This window comes from Triticum aestivum, chromosome 6B (genome assembly GCF_018294505.1).
Source record: "Triticum aestivum cultivar Chinese Spring chromosome 6B, IWGSC CS RefSeq v2.1, whole genome shotgun sequence".
Classification (NCBI taxonomy): Eukaryota; Viridiplantae; Streptophyta; class Magnoliopsida; order Poales; family Poaceae; genus Triticum; species Triticum aestivum.
This window is the reverse complement of record NC_057810.1, coordinates 714805507-714825984: the sequence shown is the minus strand read 5'-3', so window position 1 is coordinate 714825984 and position 20478 is coordinate 714805507. Positions and strand designations below refer to the sequence as shown.

The window sequence follows — 20478 nt, the reverse complement described above, 5'->3', positions numbered from 1 at the left end:
ATTGCTGCAAACATTTACTATATGTCCTTGGTGCAGGAATTTGCAACCGTTAAACGCACGGCGGTTCCGGTGTTTGATATATTCTTCATCGTCCCGTGTCATTTGCTGCATCTGCTGTTAATTTGATTATATGGTTTTTGGGATGACCATGATTTACTCCCTTCTAATATTTGTTCTATGCAAGCATCAAGACTAAATAATATGGGTTTACCCCCTTATCATATTTGTTGTATGTAGGCATCAATACTAGAGATATGGTTTTAACCCCTTCTCATATTTTTTTTGAACGATCCCTTCTCATATTTATTGTATGGATTCATCAAGCTATGATGAATTTGGATGACATACTATTAACTTACATAATAAGACCCTTACGGGGTGAAAAGCCGGAAGCAATTGCAAGGCATTAACAATCTGTTTTTCTTACTGAAGCTGAACAACTGCCCCATATACAAGCTCTATCATGTTAACTACTGATGTGAACTTCCTCAGCTATCATTTCATTACGAACACAAAACCAACGGGCGGTCAAACAAGGATGCCTTGAATTACCAATCAAAAATTTATCATGCAATATCAATATGTATTCTCTTTATTTACAATTAATGTACTGACTCTTTTCATTCAATAAAAATTTTCTTTATGAAAGATTATAGCATTTGTACCAATATAATTTTTTTACATACACCATAATATAAAATTTGAAGTGAACACGTAAAAGTGAATAAAATAATTAAATAATTGGTATATGAAGTTTAATATTATTGTACATAGAATTTCTCACATAAAGTATCAATAGGCGCGGCAATGCCACCGCACTGGCATGAAAATTCAAAATGGCTCGCTAGCAAGTAAGTACCCAACAGAATGAATTTGCAAGACAAACAATGATCTTGGCGATAATATGCAATGATTTCTCTGACTTGGCACTTCTTCGCATGTACCCCAACGTCCTCAGAGAGATGATCCCATCATTACATACAAAGGAGCTAAGACACCCGTTGGACAGGTAGAGGAATTTGCAAAAGCTCTTGACTACTTCATTACAAACTATCTTACAGGGGGCTAAACTAGGATGATTTAACTCAACTAGGCCATCCGCAATCATTTACTTTCATGCAATTGCATCATTGTATATGGTATGTTCCATAGAACGGTCTCTATAATGTGCCAATAAGTAGACCTTATTAGTAGCGTGTACACTTCCGTTCATCAGTATTTATCATACATTGCTGCAATAAATGTACTTATTTCCATCTTTTAAAACTCTTTCTGGGTTTTAGTTATGCGATTCTGTCATTAAAAATATAACAATGGCCTTTATGATTCGTATAAATATAATGCATCACCAGGCGCGGCGTGCCGCCGCGCGGGCTATGCTAGTACTGTGTTACATTAAAAGCTAAAGAGTGCAAGACATACCTGTCGGATGAAATTATAAATCCAGTTCCTTACATATTATAAATAGAGTAATACCAAAAATAGTTTGTAACTCAACTTGTAGCTTCTCATCTTCCTAAAGACATAAAAGAAATGATAAGTTAGTTTGACAAGTTTTAAAAATAATTATCATCAAGCGAAAGAAGTTGTAAAGTCACTCACATTTTAGACTGAACTCTTTTCATTTTTCATCTACTTAAAAAGATCAAACACCAGATCATTACTAATGGCGGAAAACATATCTTTCTCTACATAGCAAATTAAACAATCACTGATGAGCCAATCATCCATTTTATTTTGCAATTTTTTCTTCACAACATTCATAGCTGAAAAGCATCTGTCCACATATGTTGTGACAATAAACAGTATTAGTGCTAGCTTTAGAAGTTGATAGCCCAGAGGAAAAGTTATATCTTATTTGTCCGCATCATTAGTTTGGACTGAGTCTAAGTTTAGTATCACCAATTTCTCTTTGTGTATGTTTCGAAAACAAAATACATGACAAACGCGGAAATAAATTATGGGAACTCTGTATTTTATTCATCATCGTACGACTACAAATACATGAATGTTACATGCTCCCATTGGAGTTTGCCTATTTTGCCTTCTGCGACTATGCTTAAGGAGTATCTGACTTGGAAAGATTGTGTAGTTCGCCGATTCCCGGTGCGTTTGCAAGCAACCGGTTAATTACATCCATGGGGTCGATCCCACGGAATACCTTCGATTAAGCTGCGCTGATGGTCGTCGTCATGTGTTGCTCATCCATATGCATGTGATATTTTATGTGGATATTTGTGCGGGTGGCTTTGTTTCGCCGAAACCCAGTCACGAGTACTATCGCCATGTTGATGTGACCAACAGGATGTGTCGATGAAGGGGATGACTTTCGCCTCGTCGGTACCCAGTCATGTGATGCCCTGACTTCATCGAACGCAGACATGTGTATGTTGCTATCGCCTAGTCGGTGCCCAGCAACGGTGTGTCCAATCCGGTAGGTTTGTGACATGTCGGTAGAGTGGTGACCCGGCCTCGTCGGCACTTGGCCAGAATTTCATCCAGCCTCGTCAGCACTAGACGTATGATGGAGATAATGGTGTGCATAGCCTTTTGTCTCGTCGACACTCGGCCAAGATGTCGATGTGGAATATATCACAGATGCATTTGATGATGCTTGCCAACAAAACGAAATCAATCTCACTTCCCCGCAGGAGCGACATCAATGTGGAACTGTATGGACGTCGCCTCCTTGTGAGGGGGGAAAAGAGTAATACTTTATTTATCTCGTTCTCTTGCGAGAGACAAACCAATGTATAATTTGTAACCTCGCCTCCTCACAAGGGGGAAATTGATATAATATTTTATTAATCTCGTCACATCATGATAGGACAAAATTAATGTGTATGTATTTGACTCCCTCGTACTTGGCCATAGCCAAGTACGCTCAGCCACAGTTTGCATGAAGCAATGGTTTTAGACTCGCTTTGATGGAGGATTTGATGCTCACTGGTACAGTTCTGGGTGCTACCATGTTCACCGGATCAATTTACCGTAGTATATGTCTTCAGAAAAGAGGATCAAGAAGACGAAGATTTGGAAAGATTTCAAGATGACAAGGTTTGATGGGATTGCTTACCAACGAAGGAGATGAGCGTGGTTTGCTTCATCATGTTGTCTATGAGAAATCACTATAGTGTTTCTTTCTTGGTTTATTAGATGACGTCTCTTGCGGCGCCGTCTTTTGAAGAGATTGGCACAAGATCAATATGTATGGGGTGTACCTCGGCATCTACGCGGTAGTACGGCGTCACTGTTTTACTTAGCGAATCAGTATACTCCCAGCGTGAGCTTAGGTGAGATATATGTGAGAGACTTGACGAGATCTTCGGCGTGTTCTTGCTTCTCGCGTGCTCCCGTGCAACTTCTTTGTGTACCATAGCATCTACGCGGTATTACAGCGTCGCTGTCTTGTTTAGCGAATCGGCGTAGTCCCGGCATGAGCTTAGGCGAGACATGTGTGAGAAACTTGATAGATTGGTGGAAGATCGATGTGGTGTACCTCGACATCTACGCGGTATTACGGCGCCGTTGTCTTGTTTAACGAATCGGCGTAATTCCAGCGTGTGCTCAAGTGGAATTTGGATGAGACTTAGACAAGAAACTCGGCTTGTTCTTGCTTCTCAGCCGGCTCCCGTGAAAGTTCTCGATGTGTGGGACGACCAGCCTGGGCTTCTTGTTTCCTCGTGCCCTTCTCGCGGCTGGCCTCCTTTTTTTTAGAGGATAGGTGGAAAGTTGATCTTGTATATGGAGGGTACCTCGGCATCTAGACGGTATTACGGCGTCGCTGTTTTGTTTAGCGAATCGGCGTACTCCGAGCGAGTGCTTAGGTGAGATTAGATGAGAAACTTGACGATAGCCTCGGCGTGTTCTTGCTTCTTGGCCAGCTCTCGTGCAAGTCCTCCGTGTTTGGGACGCGCAGCCTAGGGCTTGTTGTTTCTTCTCATCGTGGCCGTGGCCCGGCTGGCGTCCGCCCCCGCTGCGTGAGGTTGGATGGCCTTATATAGGCGCCCGGCCGTGGCTCAAGGCGGTGCAAAACGCATGCGCTTAAACGGCAAGGGAATCTATCCAAAGGTTGCGTGTGCGTTTCTTCCTCTTTGTTATTTCTTGAACGCCAATAAATATAGCCCTGCCATACGGGCCTTGCTCTGTTACGTTGTAATCAAATAAATCTGTGTACCTTGGCTGATCGTGGCAGAACTGTATTAGCAGTAGAAAAGGAAAATTAAAGGTTGCATGCATGCAACAGGTGACGTGGTACACATCAACTAGCAACCTGGCTAGCTTTGTACATGAGTATTTCCCTCTTCTCATAATTATTCCTCTTAAACCAAAAGGTAAAACTTCAAACTATTTGCACCACTGCATTCTACATGATGAACTCTACAAATAGAGTACAATATTTGATATACTATTTTTTTTATAATTTTTGGCACGTGGGACTCACACGTCATGGAGTGCTGCCCTGGTATTATGAACTTTGGTACAAAAATACGTCAAACAGTGTATAATCCAAATTAAGCGGTAACCTGTGAAGCCCCTTATATAGTTAATATATCATCTTGTTCCCCACAATTTCTACTCCAAATTTTTCTTCCTATAAATCAGATCATAAGTCGTCTTAATCAATTCCTCTATGTATAGGGCTTCGGAACACTACTTGGAGTGGTATTTGGTGCACTTTGCCTAGCCCTAATGGATGACCTTCTCAATCTCGTGATTAGTTTACATCTGAAAAATACCATCCCATAGCCTAGATCAATCAAAATACGGGGAATAACAATTAGACCATGTTTAACGGAGAGGAGATCTGATGATGCGACTCGGTACCTTGAATTTTTGGTTTACATTAGGCGGCAAGCTTGCCATGCCACTCAGACCTACCCTTGTCGGCGGGGCTCGTCGCCGGCGCATGGAGGCGAATGGGAGAGAGTCGACGAAGCGAACGGCGACAGATCATGCTGCTGGCGGCTACACGTACAGGAGAATAGGAATACCCTTTTTTTTAGGGGTGGAGAGAATATGTGAAGAGGCAGGAAGCCACGAATTTGCGTGGCAGGCTAGCGCGGGTGGAGTTCATTTTACGGGCTTTTGTGCTTCTAGCGTTGCATTCTAAGTTTGATCGGTTCAACCATTATTTTTCACTGGGTTCATGCAAGTACGTATACGTATACATATACTCGGCCAGGAAAAATCGTTGGGTTAGTACACTGGCTTCGCCCCTGCTCGCTCCCTACGCCGGCAGGCAGAAGCGGGACTCGCTGTCGTCGGTGGAGCTGGGAGGAGACGCCGGCTGCTTCGTTTGGGGTACGCCGTTTTTTTAGCCCATGCTTAAAAATATCAAGCATTTTATTTGTTTAAAGAAACATCTTAAACCGTACCATCAATGTGCTTGATATCTTCTGTTGCCTCTGTTAGGTTCAGGGCTGCTAGCTATACTTCTTTCCTTAACATGGCATTGTTGATTTTCGTCAGAAATGTATGATCATTTCCAGCAATGGTTTCTTGTCATCTCCTTAATACGCGGCTTGCTGATTCTTCAGAGTGAGCAAAGACAGACACCGACCGGAATGTGTCTGTTGTACTATTTGATATCATGAGGAAAAAGAAGAGTGTGAGGCTGGAGATCCTTGTTTTGACCAGATGATCCTTTGTCATGTAATGTAATACATGTGTTTTCTTCCTTTACTCCAAAAGACTACAATATTTTGTATAATTTTACTGTATTGCATAGTGCACCTGTTTTACAATATGTCAATTTGTGGTTAAGCGATGGTTATTTTCTCATGTAGATACTGTGAGCAATATCGCCCGTGCTATGCTACAGAGTCATGGAATCTCGGCGTCAAGAAGTCTGGAAAGACACTCCTGGTGAGTGCTGTATGTCCACTATCCTTGGCCATGGCTGGCAGTTACTCCCTCCGTTAGTACAAAGTTGGGTCATCTATTTTAGAACGGAGGGAGTACTTGTGGCGCGATGGATGTTGCTTTGTCGCATGTGGTGGTAAGAACCAGATGTGCTCCCCAACTTCAAACTTTGCATCACACTCAACATGAATTTGTGGCACTGGGTGCAGTTGGCAACCTGAATTTGTTGATTCAGAATCCCCTTTTCCAGATGACGAGTGAAAGCAGAACATCTCTCGGCTGAGCTGATTTGGAACTGATGCCCGAGGAGCTGATTCGAGGCGTTGGTGTTCGATCGATCTATATACTTGGGATCACCTGGTGGTTCTTAATTTCTGTCCATGTGCCATGTCAATGTCACCAGACTGACCGAACCTCGAGTACTCTGCTAATCCTGGGGGTAGCTTTGCTGAAACAGAGATCCTTATATGATATGTCTCCTTTTGCTTGTTTGCTTGCGAAACAGGGAGCGCCTACTGTCAGCATTGTTTTACTACCATTTTTCAGTTTGTTTTCTTGGATGTTCTAACTGTGTGAGTTCGCATGAGACTGAAGACCAAAATGTCTGCTGCAGTTCATCCGATTTTCCCTGGGAAAATGCTGGGTTTCATATTACAAAGTTAGTGTTGACTCTGGGATGGTACAAAGTAAATCTGCCATCATATGACCCAGTAATCAACGCAGCTTCTCACTGCTCACAAATTTTCTCCCTTGTTCTACATGTCCATCGTGAGCACCAGCTAATTTTTACTACTCGTACTTATTATCCTGTACTGGCTTCAGTTACTGGGTACTAAAATCTCCATTTCTTCTCACATGTAGACATAAAAAATCTTTTCTAAATTTCACTTTTGCTTTTTGGGACACGTCTTACAACAAGTCTGTTCACATATGGGCCAACAGATGGCATTCTCACGAAAATCCAGAGTGCAGTTATAGGGTAGTAAATTTTTTCTTCAGCTTAAACAATACAGCAAACCCTATACATACACTTCATTTGTTAAATTACAGACATACAACTACCAATAAAATACAGTACGGATGTCCAGCCAAGGCTCATGTAGAGCTAAAATAGAGATAAGGTGCAAACATACAAATAACAATACAGTATAGTACAGACCGTCCAGCCAAGGCTAATTTAGAGCTGAAAATATGGATATGGTACAAAAATACAAATAATATTTGGATACACACAATTCGCTTGCTGCAGAGTTGGGCACTTCATGGCGCACCGTCTTGAGTTTTCTCCATCATGTGAGCGCACCTTATAGCCACTTGAACATAAACCATGTCGTACATCATATCAACAAACTGAAAGAAGGCAGCCCTCCATGTTCTCTTCATCAACATGGTGCAGAAAACTGTCCACAGACCCACCACAAATCAAATGCTCATGGCAAGATAAACAGATGGCATATGATCTATATCTTCGAGGCCACTTTGCTCTGCGTCATGTGTTGAGCAGTTCCTGCCAACAGGATCTCCACAAAGATCAGGGTTACCAATGTAGATATACATCTGGTTATCAAGAGCTTGTAGCTGTTGTCCGGATGGTATTGCACCGGACAGATTGTTGTACGACAAGTTCAAGTGGCTCAAATAAGTTAAAGCTGACAAACTTGATGGTATTGCACCAGAAAACTCATTGAAGGATAGGTCGAGTGAGTCCAACTGCCTTAAATCACCAATTTGTTTTGGGATTGCTCCTATGAGTTGATTATTTGACAAGTTCAGATTGGTAAGCCCAACAAGTAAAGTTATCTCCTCTGGAACCTGTTCCCCCAAACTATTACTTGACAAATCAAGAACAACCAATAGCTGGTAAATTGCAAAGGTGTAGTCACGCTTTTGGTCCTTTGTGATTACTGGTATGCTCTCTTCATAAATATAATCCCCCGTGTCCTGCGACACCACTGTCATCATTGCCTTCAGGTTTGACAAAGACCATGGTATGGTTCCTGTTATCTTGTTGTGTGCTATGTCCAAATAATGAAGATCGTGAAGGGAAGTGAGACTCTTAGGAATATGACCACTGAACATATTTGATCTCACTCTTAATATTTTCATGTGTGGCATTTTTTGGGGTAACCATTCTGGCAATCCTCCAAATAACCTGTTGTAAGAAAGATCAAGGAACATTAATCCTGATGACCTTTGAAGAAATTTAGGGAATTCACCAGTGAGATCATTGTTATTCAAGGCTAAGCTCAGCATGTCAGAGACAAATTGATCTGTAGAGTTTGGAACAAGTTCCTTTTGGCACGGCATAATATCTCCTGTTAACTGGTTTCCTGATAGGTCCAACCTTTTCAGTTTAGTCAATTGGCATATAGACGACGGGATGGTGCCTATGAATTGATTGTTTGCAAGCAACAACTCTTCGAGTAATGGAGCATTTAACTCTGATGGCAATGAACCAGATAAAGAGTTTGAAGATAGGTTCAGTCGTACTATATTTATAGGCAACTGTGGGACTTGACCTGTAAACTTATTGGATCCGAGATATATATGATCAGCTGACATGTGTTGTAGATCTGATGGTATTGACCCATGCAATTTGTTTACTGATACTTGCAAGAAGGAAGCTCGGGAAAATGTAACCCAAAACCAATCAGGAATAACATCATCAAGATTTGCATTACTGAGAACAAGAACATCAATGTCAGATTGCCATTTAAGCCACTCAGGAAATCTAGGGCCCAATTGACATGACCGGAATATTGCGTACTTCAACCTAAATGCAGGAACCCATTTTTGGTTGATAGCTAATCTCAAAGAGTTGTACGACAAGTCCATATACTTTAAATTCAATAGGCCTGTACAATGTTCCCCCACGAGCACACTATTTAATTTATTATAGCTGAGGTCCAAATGCTTTAAATTATCTAAACTTGCTGACTGTTCTTTCAAGAGAAAATCACTAAAGTTATTACTGCTGAGGTCCAAAAGATTTAAGTTGCCGAACCTTGCAAATTGTTCATTGGAGAGCACACCACTGAAGTTATTGCAACTAAGGTTCAAACTCTTTAAGGCGCCTAAACTTGCAAAATGTTCTTTCAATAGCTCACCGCTGAAGTTATTGTGGCTGAGGTCCAAAAGCTCTAATTTCCCTAAATTTGCGAATTGTTCTTTCAAAAGCACACCGTTGAAGTTATTGTGGCTGAGGTCCAAAAGCTCTAATTTCCCTAAATTTGCAAATTGTTCTTTCAAGAGCACACCGCTGAAGTTATTGTTCCCAAGGATCAGACTTTTCAAATTACTCAGTGCTCCAACTCCTACAGGTAGAGAGCCACTCAACATGTTTTTAGATGCATGAAGAACACTGAGATTGGTCATGTTACCAATCCAACTGGGAAGATTCCCGATCATATTTGCATCCTGCACCGAAAATTCTTGCAATGTATTCCATGAGCACTTTGGTAATCGCCTCATGAACTCCCCTATGCTCGAACCTATGTTGTTACCACTGAACCTCATTCTGGTCAAATTGCACAAATTTTCCAATTTTTCTGGTATCAAACCCATGAGCTGATTCCCACTTAAATCTATGACTTGAAGGGCCGTCATGTTTGCCAAATCACTAGGAATAGACCCTATCCAGCTGGAACCGGAGAGGTAAAGTTCCTTAAGGCTTTTGAGATTCCAAAACCATGCATGCTTGAGTGAAGTATAGAAGTTGTTATCAGACATATGAAGGACTTCGAGATGTGTGAGGTTGGAAAGTGATATACTAGCAAACATGGTGCTGTTGAGTCCACAACCGGACAAGCCAAGCACTTTAAGAGAAGGAAGCATATTAACACTCCGAAACCAATCTCTCGCAGAACCAAGATCAGCAAAACTCATGTCAAGATGCCTCAACGAAGAGAGACGTGGCAACCATGCAAGATCCACTATGTAAGGCGTATTCACATAATAATCATAATTCCAACTGAGATCAAGATATTGCAACTTTGAGAGATTGCCAAGTTGGGAAGGTATTCTCCCACTGAATCCTGTCCACGAGAGGTTGAGATACCTTAGGTTCTTGAGAGAAGCTAAGAACACAGGGATGCTTGTGCCATTGAAGTCATTCCCGCTCAGATCAAGATACCTCAGGTGTTGTAGAGTAGCCAAAGAAGAGCTCATCTCGCCTGCCGACAAGCTCAATGATCTGCTCCAGTTCGGGTAGCTGTAGTCAACCATTTTGTAGCTGTAGTCGTACATGGTGTACATGTCTTTCATGTCGATGTTGCGGAGGTTGAGCTTGATGAGATGGCCCGTTCTGTTGCTACACCGGACTCCCTTCCACTGGCAACAATCCTCACCCTGCCATGACGAGAGATGGCCAGCAGGGTCGAGGAGGCTTGCCTTGAAGGACAGAAGCGCATCTCGCTCGCTGCTGATGCAGGCTCCCGACCCACTCGCTTGGCCATGGGAAGTGGATGTTACTTGGAAGATCAATAGACAAAGCAGTAGTGCAGCTCCTCGGATGAGCAGCACAAGCTTAGCCATATTGATTGGAAATGGCGGATGGAAAGGAGAATGGATGGCAGAGCAGCTTATCTCTTATTCAAGTTCCACCACAACCGCAGTATAGGAGTATGGTTTACAACCCATGTCTTGGTCTTGTCATGCATACTTTTCCAATACTCAAGTTGTGGCTAGAATTTGTTGATTGGAACAGCCCACCATGCACAGCACGGCAGAAGTTGGAGCTGTAATTTGTATCCATGATTCGCTCAATAACACACATTGTGTGTCAGATCTCAGACACATCTAGCAACCCCTCCCTCTTCCTTAAATACACAAATTTGTTGATTCGGACAGCCCACCATGCACAGCTGTAATATTTATCTCAATTACACTAATAATATCTGCACATTGTGGGTCAGGTAACACATCTAGCATTAAGGTCTAGAGAGTTTTTTTTAGTGTTGGCATATAAATACAAGGACTCATGCATGGCTCTCAGTACTCTGCAATCGGCAAAAATAATCAAAAAAATCACCAGGATTTATCATGTTGGCCAATTACCGGCCACTCCCATTGCATGGTCTACAAGCAAAGCTAGTCCACGTCTTGGTCTTTGTCATGCTGTATGCATACTGCTTCTCTTGCACTGCATGCATACTTTTCTTCTAGTCGAAGTCAAGTTATGGCCGAATGATTTCCACAATCGACCGCGCCGAGCACGGCACGGCCAGTTCAGTGTTCAGTAATTAGCTCTCTCTGATTCATTTTCTCCATTAAAGGTTATGAATAGGGTGGCTCGCATATTGTGATTTGTGCCTTCACTGGTAAGGCACGTCATATTGCGACAAGTCTGAATTGCTCTGCTCCCTCTACGTGAAATGGGAAGCGAACCTGTGGGGTAAGTAGATGATGAGGCGCTTCAGTGCGACGGAGGCGTCGTTGTCAGCAGCTCGCCTGCAGAACATGAGGGGTTGCGGCGACGTGTGAAACTTTTCTGCTTGTGTTACGGTCTAGAAACATGAGCTTGTGTTGCTAATTTGGCACACTAGCTACAACTGACTCAACCACTGAAGTTTTTTTTTTTTTTTTTGCGAGCAACCACTGAAGTTTTATCATACTGATTTATTTATTCAAGATAGTAGGAACAGTAATTGCATGATTTGACAGTGCAAATGTCAGCGAAAAATAGATATAGTTCTGAAGCAAGTTCGCCTATTTGCAGTTCTGTTTGTTGAAAGAAAAAAAAGACATATACAACTCTATTTCTACCATGGACACCTAGATGTCTAAGTTAGCGTATTTGCGACTCTAGAACAGAAGATATTGAAATGAGAGGAGGAAGAGCAACAGTTCAGACAAATGAATGAGAAAAGAGAGGTTCTGTCCACTATACTTTATACAGTATATATGATCAATTCTGAGTGGCAGGCAACAAAAGAATAATAACTGTTGTTCTTTGGTTACTGTTGCATAAATCTTAGTTAATTCTATGCAGTACGAGCCATGTGCTTGATATCTTCTGTTGCCTCTATTGGTTATGGGCTGCTAGCTAGACTTCTTTCCTCGCCATAGCATTTAATTTTCGTCAGAAAATGTATGATCACTTCCAACAATGGATTCATATATATCATCTCCTTAATATGCAACTTCTTGCGTCGTCGTGGAGCCTAGGTGCCTTCCGGTTGCATTTCTTCGACATCGGCTGGCGAGCTCCGATCCTATCTAAGCTCCTTCGGCTCTCACTTGGGGAGGTTTTGTTGCCTTCTTATCTTTTACACGTGACGTCGTGGGCATCACTCTCGGTCCTTGCTGTCTGCAGGTAGGATTGGTGCTCCACGGTCCGAAGCGAGAGGGCAGGGGTGCCCTCTCCAGCGACAACTTGGTGTGTGTGTTGCATCGACGTTCGGTGGTTTCTCTTGGAGGCGCGGTCTCTCTTCTAGTTGGTAGCATCGGGTGTGTCTTGATGGAGTGTGGGTGTCGGAGTAAATGACCACGGGTAGCCTAGCCGGCTCCCCCCGGGACTTCTGAAAAATTACGGGCCGATCGAACCCTCAAGCATCCAAGACGCGGGGCCGCCTTCCCTCGGCCGGCTGTCTCCCCAGCCCGCTACCAGGAGGCGGCCCGGCCCTAAAACCTACAGAAAGAAGGCCACAAGAGAGCCGACTCCCAAGGAGCCAGCCACCAGAGGGTCGACTCCACGAAGCCGGCCATAAGAAGGCCGACTCCAAGAAGCCGGCCCCCAGCATGCGGCCAAGACCGCACCCTCAAACTTCGCACCCACATAACGACGATGAGACGGGGCGTGGCTACAGTGAAGCCTGACACCCCCGAATCCCGAAGCGCGCATGGCCACAGTGCGCCGTACGGGGCGGCCATCACCCGTCCGGCGCGGCACTATTGCCATGTTGACCATGATGTCACGCGCGACAGGTTGTCAGTGTGGCCCGCGGGCGGCGGGCCCCTCTAGTCAGAGAGATACCCGAATGCGGCCAGGCCCCCTCCAGCCGGCCTGAGATATGGCCGGCTCCCCGTGGCCGGCTTGCTCCCTCCCTCGAAGGAGGCGCCTCATTAAGGAGACAAGATGAGGTAATGCTACAGTGATCGCCGCCGAAGCGGCGGCACTGTAGCCATGCTTACCTCGACAAAGCCCTCATCATCAGGATTGAGGCAACAGTAACCAGCCCCCGACAAGGCCCCCAGCGGTGGGGCCAGCTTGTCGACCAGGAAGCCGGCAGCCGGCAGGACCCACCAGTCAGCGGCCCCCAGCGGCCGGCGGAGAAGCCGGCGAACGTAGACACTGACGGCTAGGGCCTGCGCCCAGCCGGATTACCATTGTACCCCTGGGGGTAGACCTATATAAGCCCCCAGGGCACCCATGAAAAGGGTTGATCTCTTAGAGTTGTAGACACAACATAGAGGGAAGAGGAGAGCTAGCTGTACCCTTCTTCTTCCTCTCACCGAAACAGCTCAAGGAGCCTCTTGCAGCTACTTGTTCATCTAGTGATCATGCGGAGACCCCGCAGAGCAGCAGCAGGGGTGTTATCTCCACGGAGAGCCCCGAAGCTGGGTAAGATTCGCCAGCGTGCATGTCTTCGCCTCATCCCGTTTCCAGGCACCGGCGACGTCTTATTGGCTCCCACAATGATAAGCCACCCGTTGGCATATGTCGCACCTACCACCCGACATTTGGCGCCCACCGTGGGGCCAGGTGCACCGTTGTCCGGAGACCTGTTCTCGACGGGAACCCTCTTCCTTCCCAGCAAGCGTAGCCAGCCCGGCATGCCCGATGGTGCTTGCTCCGACGCGCTGCAAGGCGTCGCTGACGCCTGCGCGGCGAGCTGCCTCGCCGATCTTCCTGGCGAGGCTCGCATCTCCGACGAGCCCGCCTCCGACGCGGGCACAGGCTGCCTCGAGAGCCACCTCGTCAGCCTCCTCGACCAACTCCACGTCTCCGGCGAGCCTGCCGTAGATTTGGAGTCGGTTGGCTCCACCGACCCGATGCTTGTCGACTCCGACAAGGCATCGCTTGACGCTTTTCCCACCAACGTTGTGATCTTCAACGACCCGCTCCCCTGAGCCGACAGCTGTGGCAGTGCCATCACCAAGGTGCTGCTCATTAGTCACGGCGTCGCCTCTCGCGAGAACGCCCACGACGCCCTGCAAGCGGTGATCCACGACTTGTCCGTCCCCCTCCCGGCCGACGCCGACTCCGAGACACTGGAGGCACGCCGCCTCGCTCTCATTGCGGAGGGCCAGAAGATCGCCTCCATGAGGCGCCTCACTGAAGCTCACCAGCGCGAAGTCGACCGCTTCGCCTTCGGCACGCCGCCTCCTAACGGGACGAGCCGAATCGGCGTCATCAAGCAGCACGGCGTAGCCATCGCCGACATGTTGGGGGCCGACCGCCCAGTCTACGCCATGCCCCTCGAGAACCTACGCGCCGCCCAGGCGGCCGTAGACGAGCTGAATGGACTGGGGGCCGAAGAGCTCCCCCACATGACCATACACATCCAGCAGCTGATCGATGCAGCTACGCAGCGGCACGAAGCCGACGTCCGCGTGGAGAGTCCTTCCCCGCGCCGAGAGCACGGTGCAACGTCACGAACGCCGACTGCGGGAAACACCCGCGCGCGGCAAGAAAAAGAGCCGGTTGCCAGCCGCAACCGAACCCGGATCTCCATCGAGCGCGACGCAGAAGGCCGCCCTCGAGCCGTGGAGCGACGAGGCAACCCGCCCCCTCCTCTGCCTCGTGGGGAGAGATATCCCACCCCGCCGCCTATCACGCATCCGACTCTCAGCGGCCGACTAGGCCGCCGCGAAGGAGTCGGCGAGAACGATGCCCGCCATCGGATTGACCGCCTAGCGCGATCCCTGGTGCTAGAAGAGGAAGACGATGTCGGCCCGCCTTGCTTCGGCCCCCGCATCCGCGACGAGCCCTTCCCCAAAGTGTTCTCGCTCCCAAGAGACACGCCCAAGTACAACAGCTCTGTGAAGCCGGAAGATTGGTTGATTGACTACTCCACTGCAGTCAGCATAGCGAACGGCAACAGGCGTGTTGCCGTGAAGTATGTGCCCCTCAGGCTCCAAGGCACGGCGTGAACTTGGCTCAACAGCCTCAAGCCGTATAGCATCAACAGCTGGCTAGACTTCACAGAAGCCTTCGTCCGCAACTTCACCAGCACCTACAAGCGGGCTCCCAAGCCTCGACGGCTCTCATTGTGCGTTCAAGGACCCACTGAATCAACTCGCGACTACCTCACACGCTGGGCCGAGCTCCGCAATTCCTGCGAGGGGGTGCATGAGGTTCAAGCCATAGAGTACTTCACCGCCGGGTTCCGAGAGGGCACCCTCCTCAAGCACAAACTCCTCTGCGACGAGCTGACTACCCTCGACGAGCTGCTGGTCATAGCAGACAAGTACGCCACTGCCGACTCCTCAATGAAAACCGAGCTCCGAGTGGATGCCTCCGGGAAGGTACTCAACCCGGCTACCAAGACGCCGGCTGGGGACTCCAGCCGACGCCCGTACCAGAGTGACAACAAGCGCAAGGGCCCCATGCCGCCTTCAACCAGTCGGCAAGTGGCCATAGTCGAAGACGAACAACCCGAAGGGTGGCCCGCGCCCAAGAAGCAGAAGGGCGGTAGGCCGGCTTGGCAGCCGGCCTTCTCCTACGAGCAGGCCCTTGATGCCCCATGCAAGTTCCACAGTGGCGCGAAGCCGTCCAACCACATGACCCGGAAGTGCCACTGGCTCACACGAATCTCCAAGGGCGAAGGGTTGACGCCACTGGCTCCTCAACAGCCGGCCGCTCGACCAGCAGTCGGATTGTTCAAGACGAGTTCCCCGACGAGCATGCTGCCTACGTCGTCTTTACAAGCCAGCCCGAAGACCGGCACAGCCGGCGCCAACAACACCAAGAAGTTAACGCGGTCGCCTCCAACACCCCCGAGTACATGCATTGGTCAGAAAGGCCTATTAGCTGGAGCCGGGCCGATCACCCAGAGGTGATGCCGTCTACTGGCTCTTATGCATTAGTTTTGGAGGCCACCCTAGCAACAGACAGGCGTGCTGCCCGTTGTTCCCGCGTGCTGATAGACGGCGGGAGCAGCATCAACATCTTGTACCGTGACACCATGGAGAAGCTGAACCTCAAGACGAAGCAGCTCATGCCTAGTCGGACTGTGTTCCATGGCATCGTGCCCGGCCTGTCCTGCTCACCAATCGGCAAGGTCAAGATAGATGTTCTCTTTGGGGACAAGGATCATTTCCGCCGAGAAGTGATCTGGTTCGAAGTGGTGGACCTCGAGAGCCCCTACCACGCATTGCTTGGCCGACCTGCTCTGGCCAAGTTCATGGATGTGCCCCACTACGCCTACCTCAAGATGAAGATGCCGAGTACCAAGGGCATCATCACCATAGCCGGCGATTACAAGAAATCCCCCGAGTGCGCGGCGGCCAGCAGCCGGCTGGCCGAGTCCCTTGTGATCGCTGAAGAGACGAAGATGCTGGACCGGGTCATGGTCGTGGCCATCAAGCAGCCGGTCCTGTCCCCCGACCCCAAGGAGTGTGATGCCCAAGGTTCTTTCCAGCCGGCCAAAGAAACGAAGAAGATACCTCTGGACCCGGAGCACCCAGAAAGGTTTGCCGTCATTGGGGCGAACCTGGACAGTAAATAGGAAGGCGAGCTCGTCGATTTCCTCCGTGAGAATCGGAACATCTTCGCATGGTCCCCCAAGGACATGCCGGGTGTTCCGAAGGAATTCGCCGAGCACAAGCTACACGTCAGAGCAGATGCAAAGCCCGTTAAGCAGCCCCTCCGCCGACTGTCGGAGGAGAAGAGAAGGATTGTAGGAGAAGAGATAGCCCGGCTTCTGGCAGCCGGCTTCATAATGGAGGTGTTCTTTCCGGAATGGCTCGCCAACCCGGTCCTCGTGCTAAAGAAGAATAACAAGTGGCGCATGTGTATAGACTACACTAGCCTCAACAAAGCCTGCCCCAAAGATCTCTTCGACCTGCCAAGGATTGATCAAGTGATAGACTCCACAGCCGGATGCGAGCTGTTGAGTTTCTTGGATGCTTACTCAGGCTACCACCAGATAAAGTTGGATCTAGCCGACCGCCTGAAGACCGCCTTCATCACACCATTCGGAGCTTTCTACTACCTGACTATGACATTCGGCTTGAGAAATGCCGGTGCCACTTTTCAGCATTGCATGCAGAAATGCCTCTTCAAGCAACTCGGCAGAAATGCCCACGTCTATGTAGATGATATTGTGGTGAAGACGGAAAGGCGCGGCACCTTGTTGGAAGACCTCAAGGAGACGTTTGAGAACTTGCGCCGGTTTCAGATCAAGCTCAACCCCGAGAAATGCGTGGAGAGAAAGCCGGCTTGGAGAGAAAGTTCTCCCCCTCTACCGACTCATGAAGAAAACCACCCACTTTGAGTGGAACAACCAAGCCGACCAAGCTTTCCGCGAGCTGAAGAAGATGCTGGCCACGCCGCCTGTCTTGGCGGCGCCGACTGAGAAAGAGCCCATGCTCCTTTACATTGCCGCTACCAGCCGGGTGGTCAGCATCGTTATCGTGGTCCAGCGCCCGGAAGAAGGCCGAGATCAGCCAGTCCAGAGGCCCGTGTACTATTTAAGCAAAGTACTGTCCACCTCGAAGCAGAACTACCCACACTACCAGAAGATGTGCTATGGTGTGTACTTCGCCGCCAAGAAGCTCAAGCCCTACTTTCAAGAGCACCCCATCACGGTTGTATGCACCACCCCGCTCGCCGAGATCATAGGCAGCTGGGGTGCATCTGGATGGGTGGCAAAATGGGCCATTGAGCTGGCCCCCTAACGATCTTCTACCAGCCTCGCACCGCCATCAAGTCCCAAGCATTGGCCGACTTCCTCGTCGACTGGGCCGAGACCCAGTACCTGCCGCCGGCTCCCGACTCCACTCATTGGTGGATGCACTTCGATGGGTCCAAGATGCGCACTGGCTTGGGAGCCGGCATCATCCTCACCTCTCCCAAAGGCGACAAGCTCAGATACACATTGCAAATTCATTTTGCCGCCTCCAACAATGTGGCCGAGTACGAGGCGCTCATAGACGGGCTCCGGCTAGCCAAAGAACTCGGCATCCGCCGGATCCTGTGCTATGGCGACTCGGATTTGGTAGTCCAGCAATCATCTGGCGACTGGGACGCCAAGGACGCAAACATGGCGAGCTACCGCTTCCTCGTTCAGCAAATCAGTGGGTATTTTGAAGGATGCGAGTTCCTCCATGTGCCATGGGAGGACAACGAGCAAGAAGATGCCCTGGCACGAATAGGCTCCACTCGACAAGCTATACCAATCAGCGTCTCTCTCCAACGCCTCCTCAAGCCGTCTATCAAGCCGTCTCCAGAATCCGATTCCATCTTCATGCCGCCTAACCCCGAAGCAGTCGGATCCGGCTTGGGGAACCAAGCAGGCGGCTCGGGGACTTCGATAGGAGGCCCGGGGACTTCAACGGGCGGCTCGGGGACTGCCATAGTCACACCCGGCCCGGGGACTTCAGAACCCAGCCCGGGGACTATGGCAGTCGGCCCGAGGACTGCATCAACACAGCAGGCGGTGGCCGACTCCAGCTCTTCACCACCCAGCCCACCCGCCCTGGTCGCAGTAGCCGTGTTGGCTATAGAAGAAGTCACAGCTCCATCATGGGCCCAACCCATCCTCAACTTCCTGGTAAACAGAGAACTGCCGACTGACGAGATCGCGGCAAGACAAGTCCAACGCCGAGCCGAAGCATACACAATTGTCAATAGAGAGCTCGTCAGGCGCAGTGTCACTGGAGTCTTCCAGCGCTGCATCGAGCCAGAGAAAGGCATAGCAATCCTCAAGGACATTCAACAAGGCGAATGCGACCACAACGCGGCCTCAAGATCACTTGTTGCCAAAGCTTTCCGCCATGGATTCTTTTGGCCGACTGCTTTGGATGACGCCAAGGAGTTAGTCAAACACCGCAAAGGGTGCCAAGTCTTCAGCTCCAAGCAACACCTGCCGGCTTCTGCACTCAAGACCATTCCCCTTACCTGGCCCTTTGCCGTCTGGGGACTGGATATGGTGGGCCCATTCAAGACGGCGCGCGGCGGCATGACACATCTGCTTGTCGCCATGGACAAATTTACCAAGTGGATTGAAGCAAACCCGATCAAGAAGCTGAATGGGCCGACTGTCGTAACATTCATCGCAGATATCACAACCCAGTACGGCGTGCCACACAGCATCATCACCGACAATGGCATGAATTTTGCCAAGTGAGCATTGGCACGTTTCTGCACGACACAAGGCATCCGACTGGACTTAGCGTCTGTTGCCCACCCGCAATCAAACGGCCAAGTCGAGCGAGCAAACGGCCTCCTCCTTTCCGGCATCAAGCCCCGACTGGTCGTGCCACTGGAGCGTTCGGCCGGCTGTTGGCTCGACGAGCTGCCGGCCGTCCTCTAGAGTCTGCGCACTACCCCGAACAAGTCGACCGGCTTCACCCCTTTCTTCCTTGTATATGGTGCCGAGGCTGTCATCCCAACTGACATCGAGTTCGACTCGCCTCGGGTGACCATGTACACGGAGGCGGAGGCCAAGGAAGCACGAGAAGACGGCATCGACCTGCTGGAAGAAAGCCTGCTGTTAGCCCTCAGCTGGTCCGCCATCTACCAGCAGGGTTTGCGCTGCTACCACAACCGGAAGGTCAAGCCAAGATCCTTCCAAGAGGGTGACCATGTGCTCTGGCTGATCCAGCGAACAGCCGGCCAGCACAAGCTCTCGGCCCCTTGGGAAGGCCCCTTCGTCATCAGCAGAGCATTAGGAAACGACTCCTACTACCTGATCGACGCGCAGAAGCCGAAGGCACGAAAGAGAGATGATTCCGGAAAGGAGTCGGAACGACCATGGAACGCCAACCTCCTTCAAAGATTTTACAGTTAAAATGTAGTATGTATCACGCTACCTTTTGTACTAAGTATGAGACAATGGGCCCCCCGAGGAGCACTCGGGGACTACCCTCTTTTACCTATGAATGATGAGTATCATGCTTATGATTATGTCATTACATTCATTCTTCTCGTCCGGCACCGGGTTCGACCAGTCGGCCCGGGGACTTGCCGCCTTGAGTTATATTCAAGTTCCACCTGCAATCAGACAAGTAGTGTGCCAGCACCCAAGCCCTCTCTTGTCGAAAGTCGCAGCTCGAAGAATCGGCTGTCCAACTGGCAAGAGTCAAAGGCAGGAAAGGATGCCCACATGAAAAACGGCTAAGGACTAACGAACTTATATAGCGAAAAGCCGTTTCCCCCCCGCCGACCGGCTGCCAGAGCAGCGGGCTGGTCGGCTTCCATTTCACCTTGCTACAATCTAAGAAAGCTCGAGTACTTGTCTTCCCAAAAAATGGCCAAGTTCCTCCCCAGCCACAGACTGCAGAGCAGCTGTCCGGCTGGGAAGGCGGTGACCAGAGGAAGGCGGCAAAGGAAACAGCCTAAGGATAAAAAGCAAACATGAAAGGAAGTCAAACACATGCATGATTATATTTACACAAAAAGCCTTCGAAAGGCCGGCATTCAACATAGTTTGAATACACCCCAAGTGG

At 48.9% G+C, this 20478-nt stretch overlaps 1 protein-coding gene across 1 annotated transcript; it reads right to left on the bottom strand.

The window, feature by feature from the left end:
• Positions 1-6948: 6948 nt before the first annotated feature.
• Positions 6949-10374, bottom strand: LOC123139926 (receptor-like protein EIX2). Its single transcript, XM_044559643.1, has one exon. The coding sequence runs from the start codon at positions 10126-10128 to the stop codon at positions 7288-7290; it is 2841 nt and encodes a 946-aa protein (XP_044415578.1). The 5' UTR covers positions 10129-10374; the 3' UTR covers positions 6949-7287.
• Between the last annotated feature and the right edge of the window lie 10104 nt (positions 10375-20478).

Bases quoted from the DNA above. Each gene is read 5' to 3' on its own strand.
- LOC123139926 (XM_044559643.1), bottom strand. From the start codon at position 10,128: ATGAAAGACATGTACACCATGTACGACTACAGCTACAAAATGGTTGAC.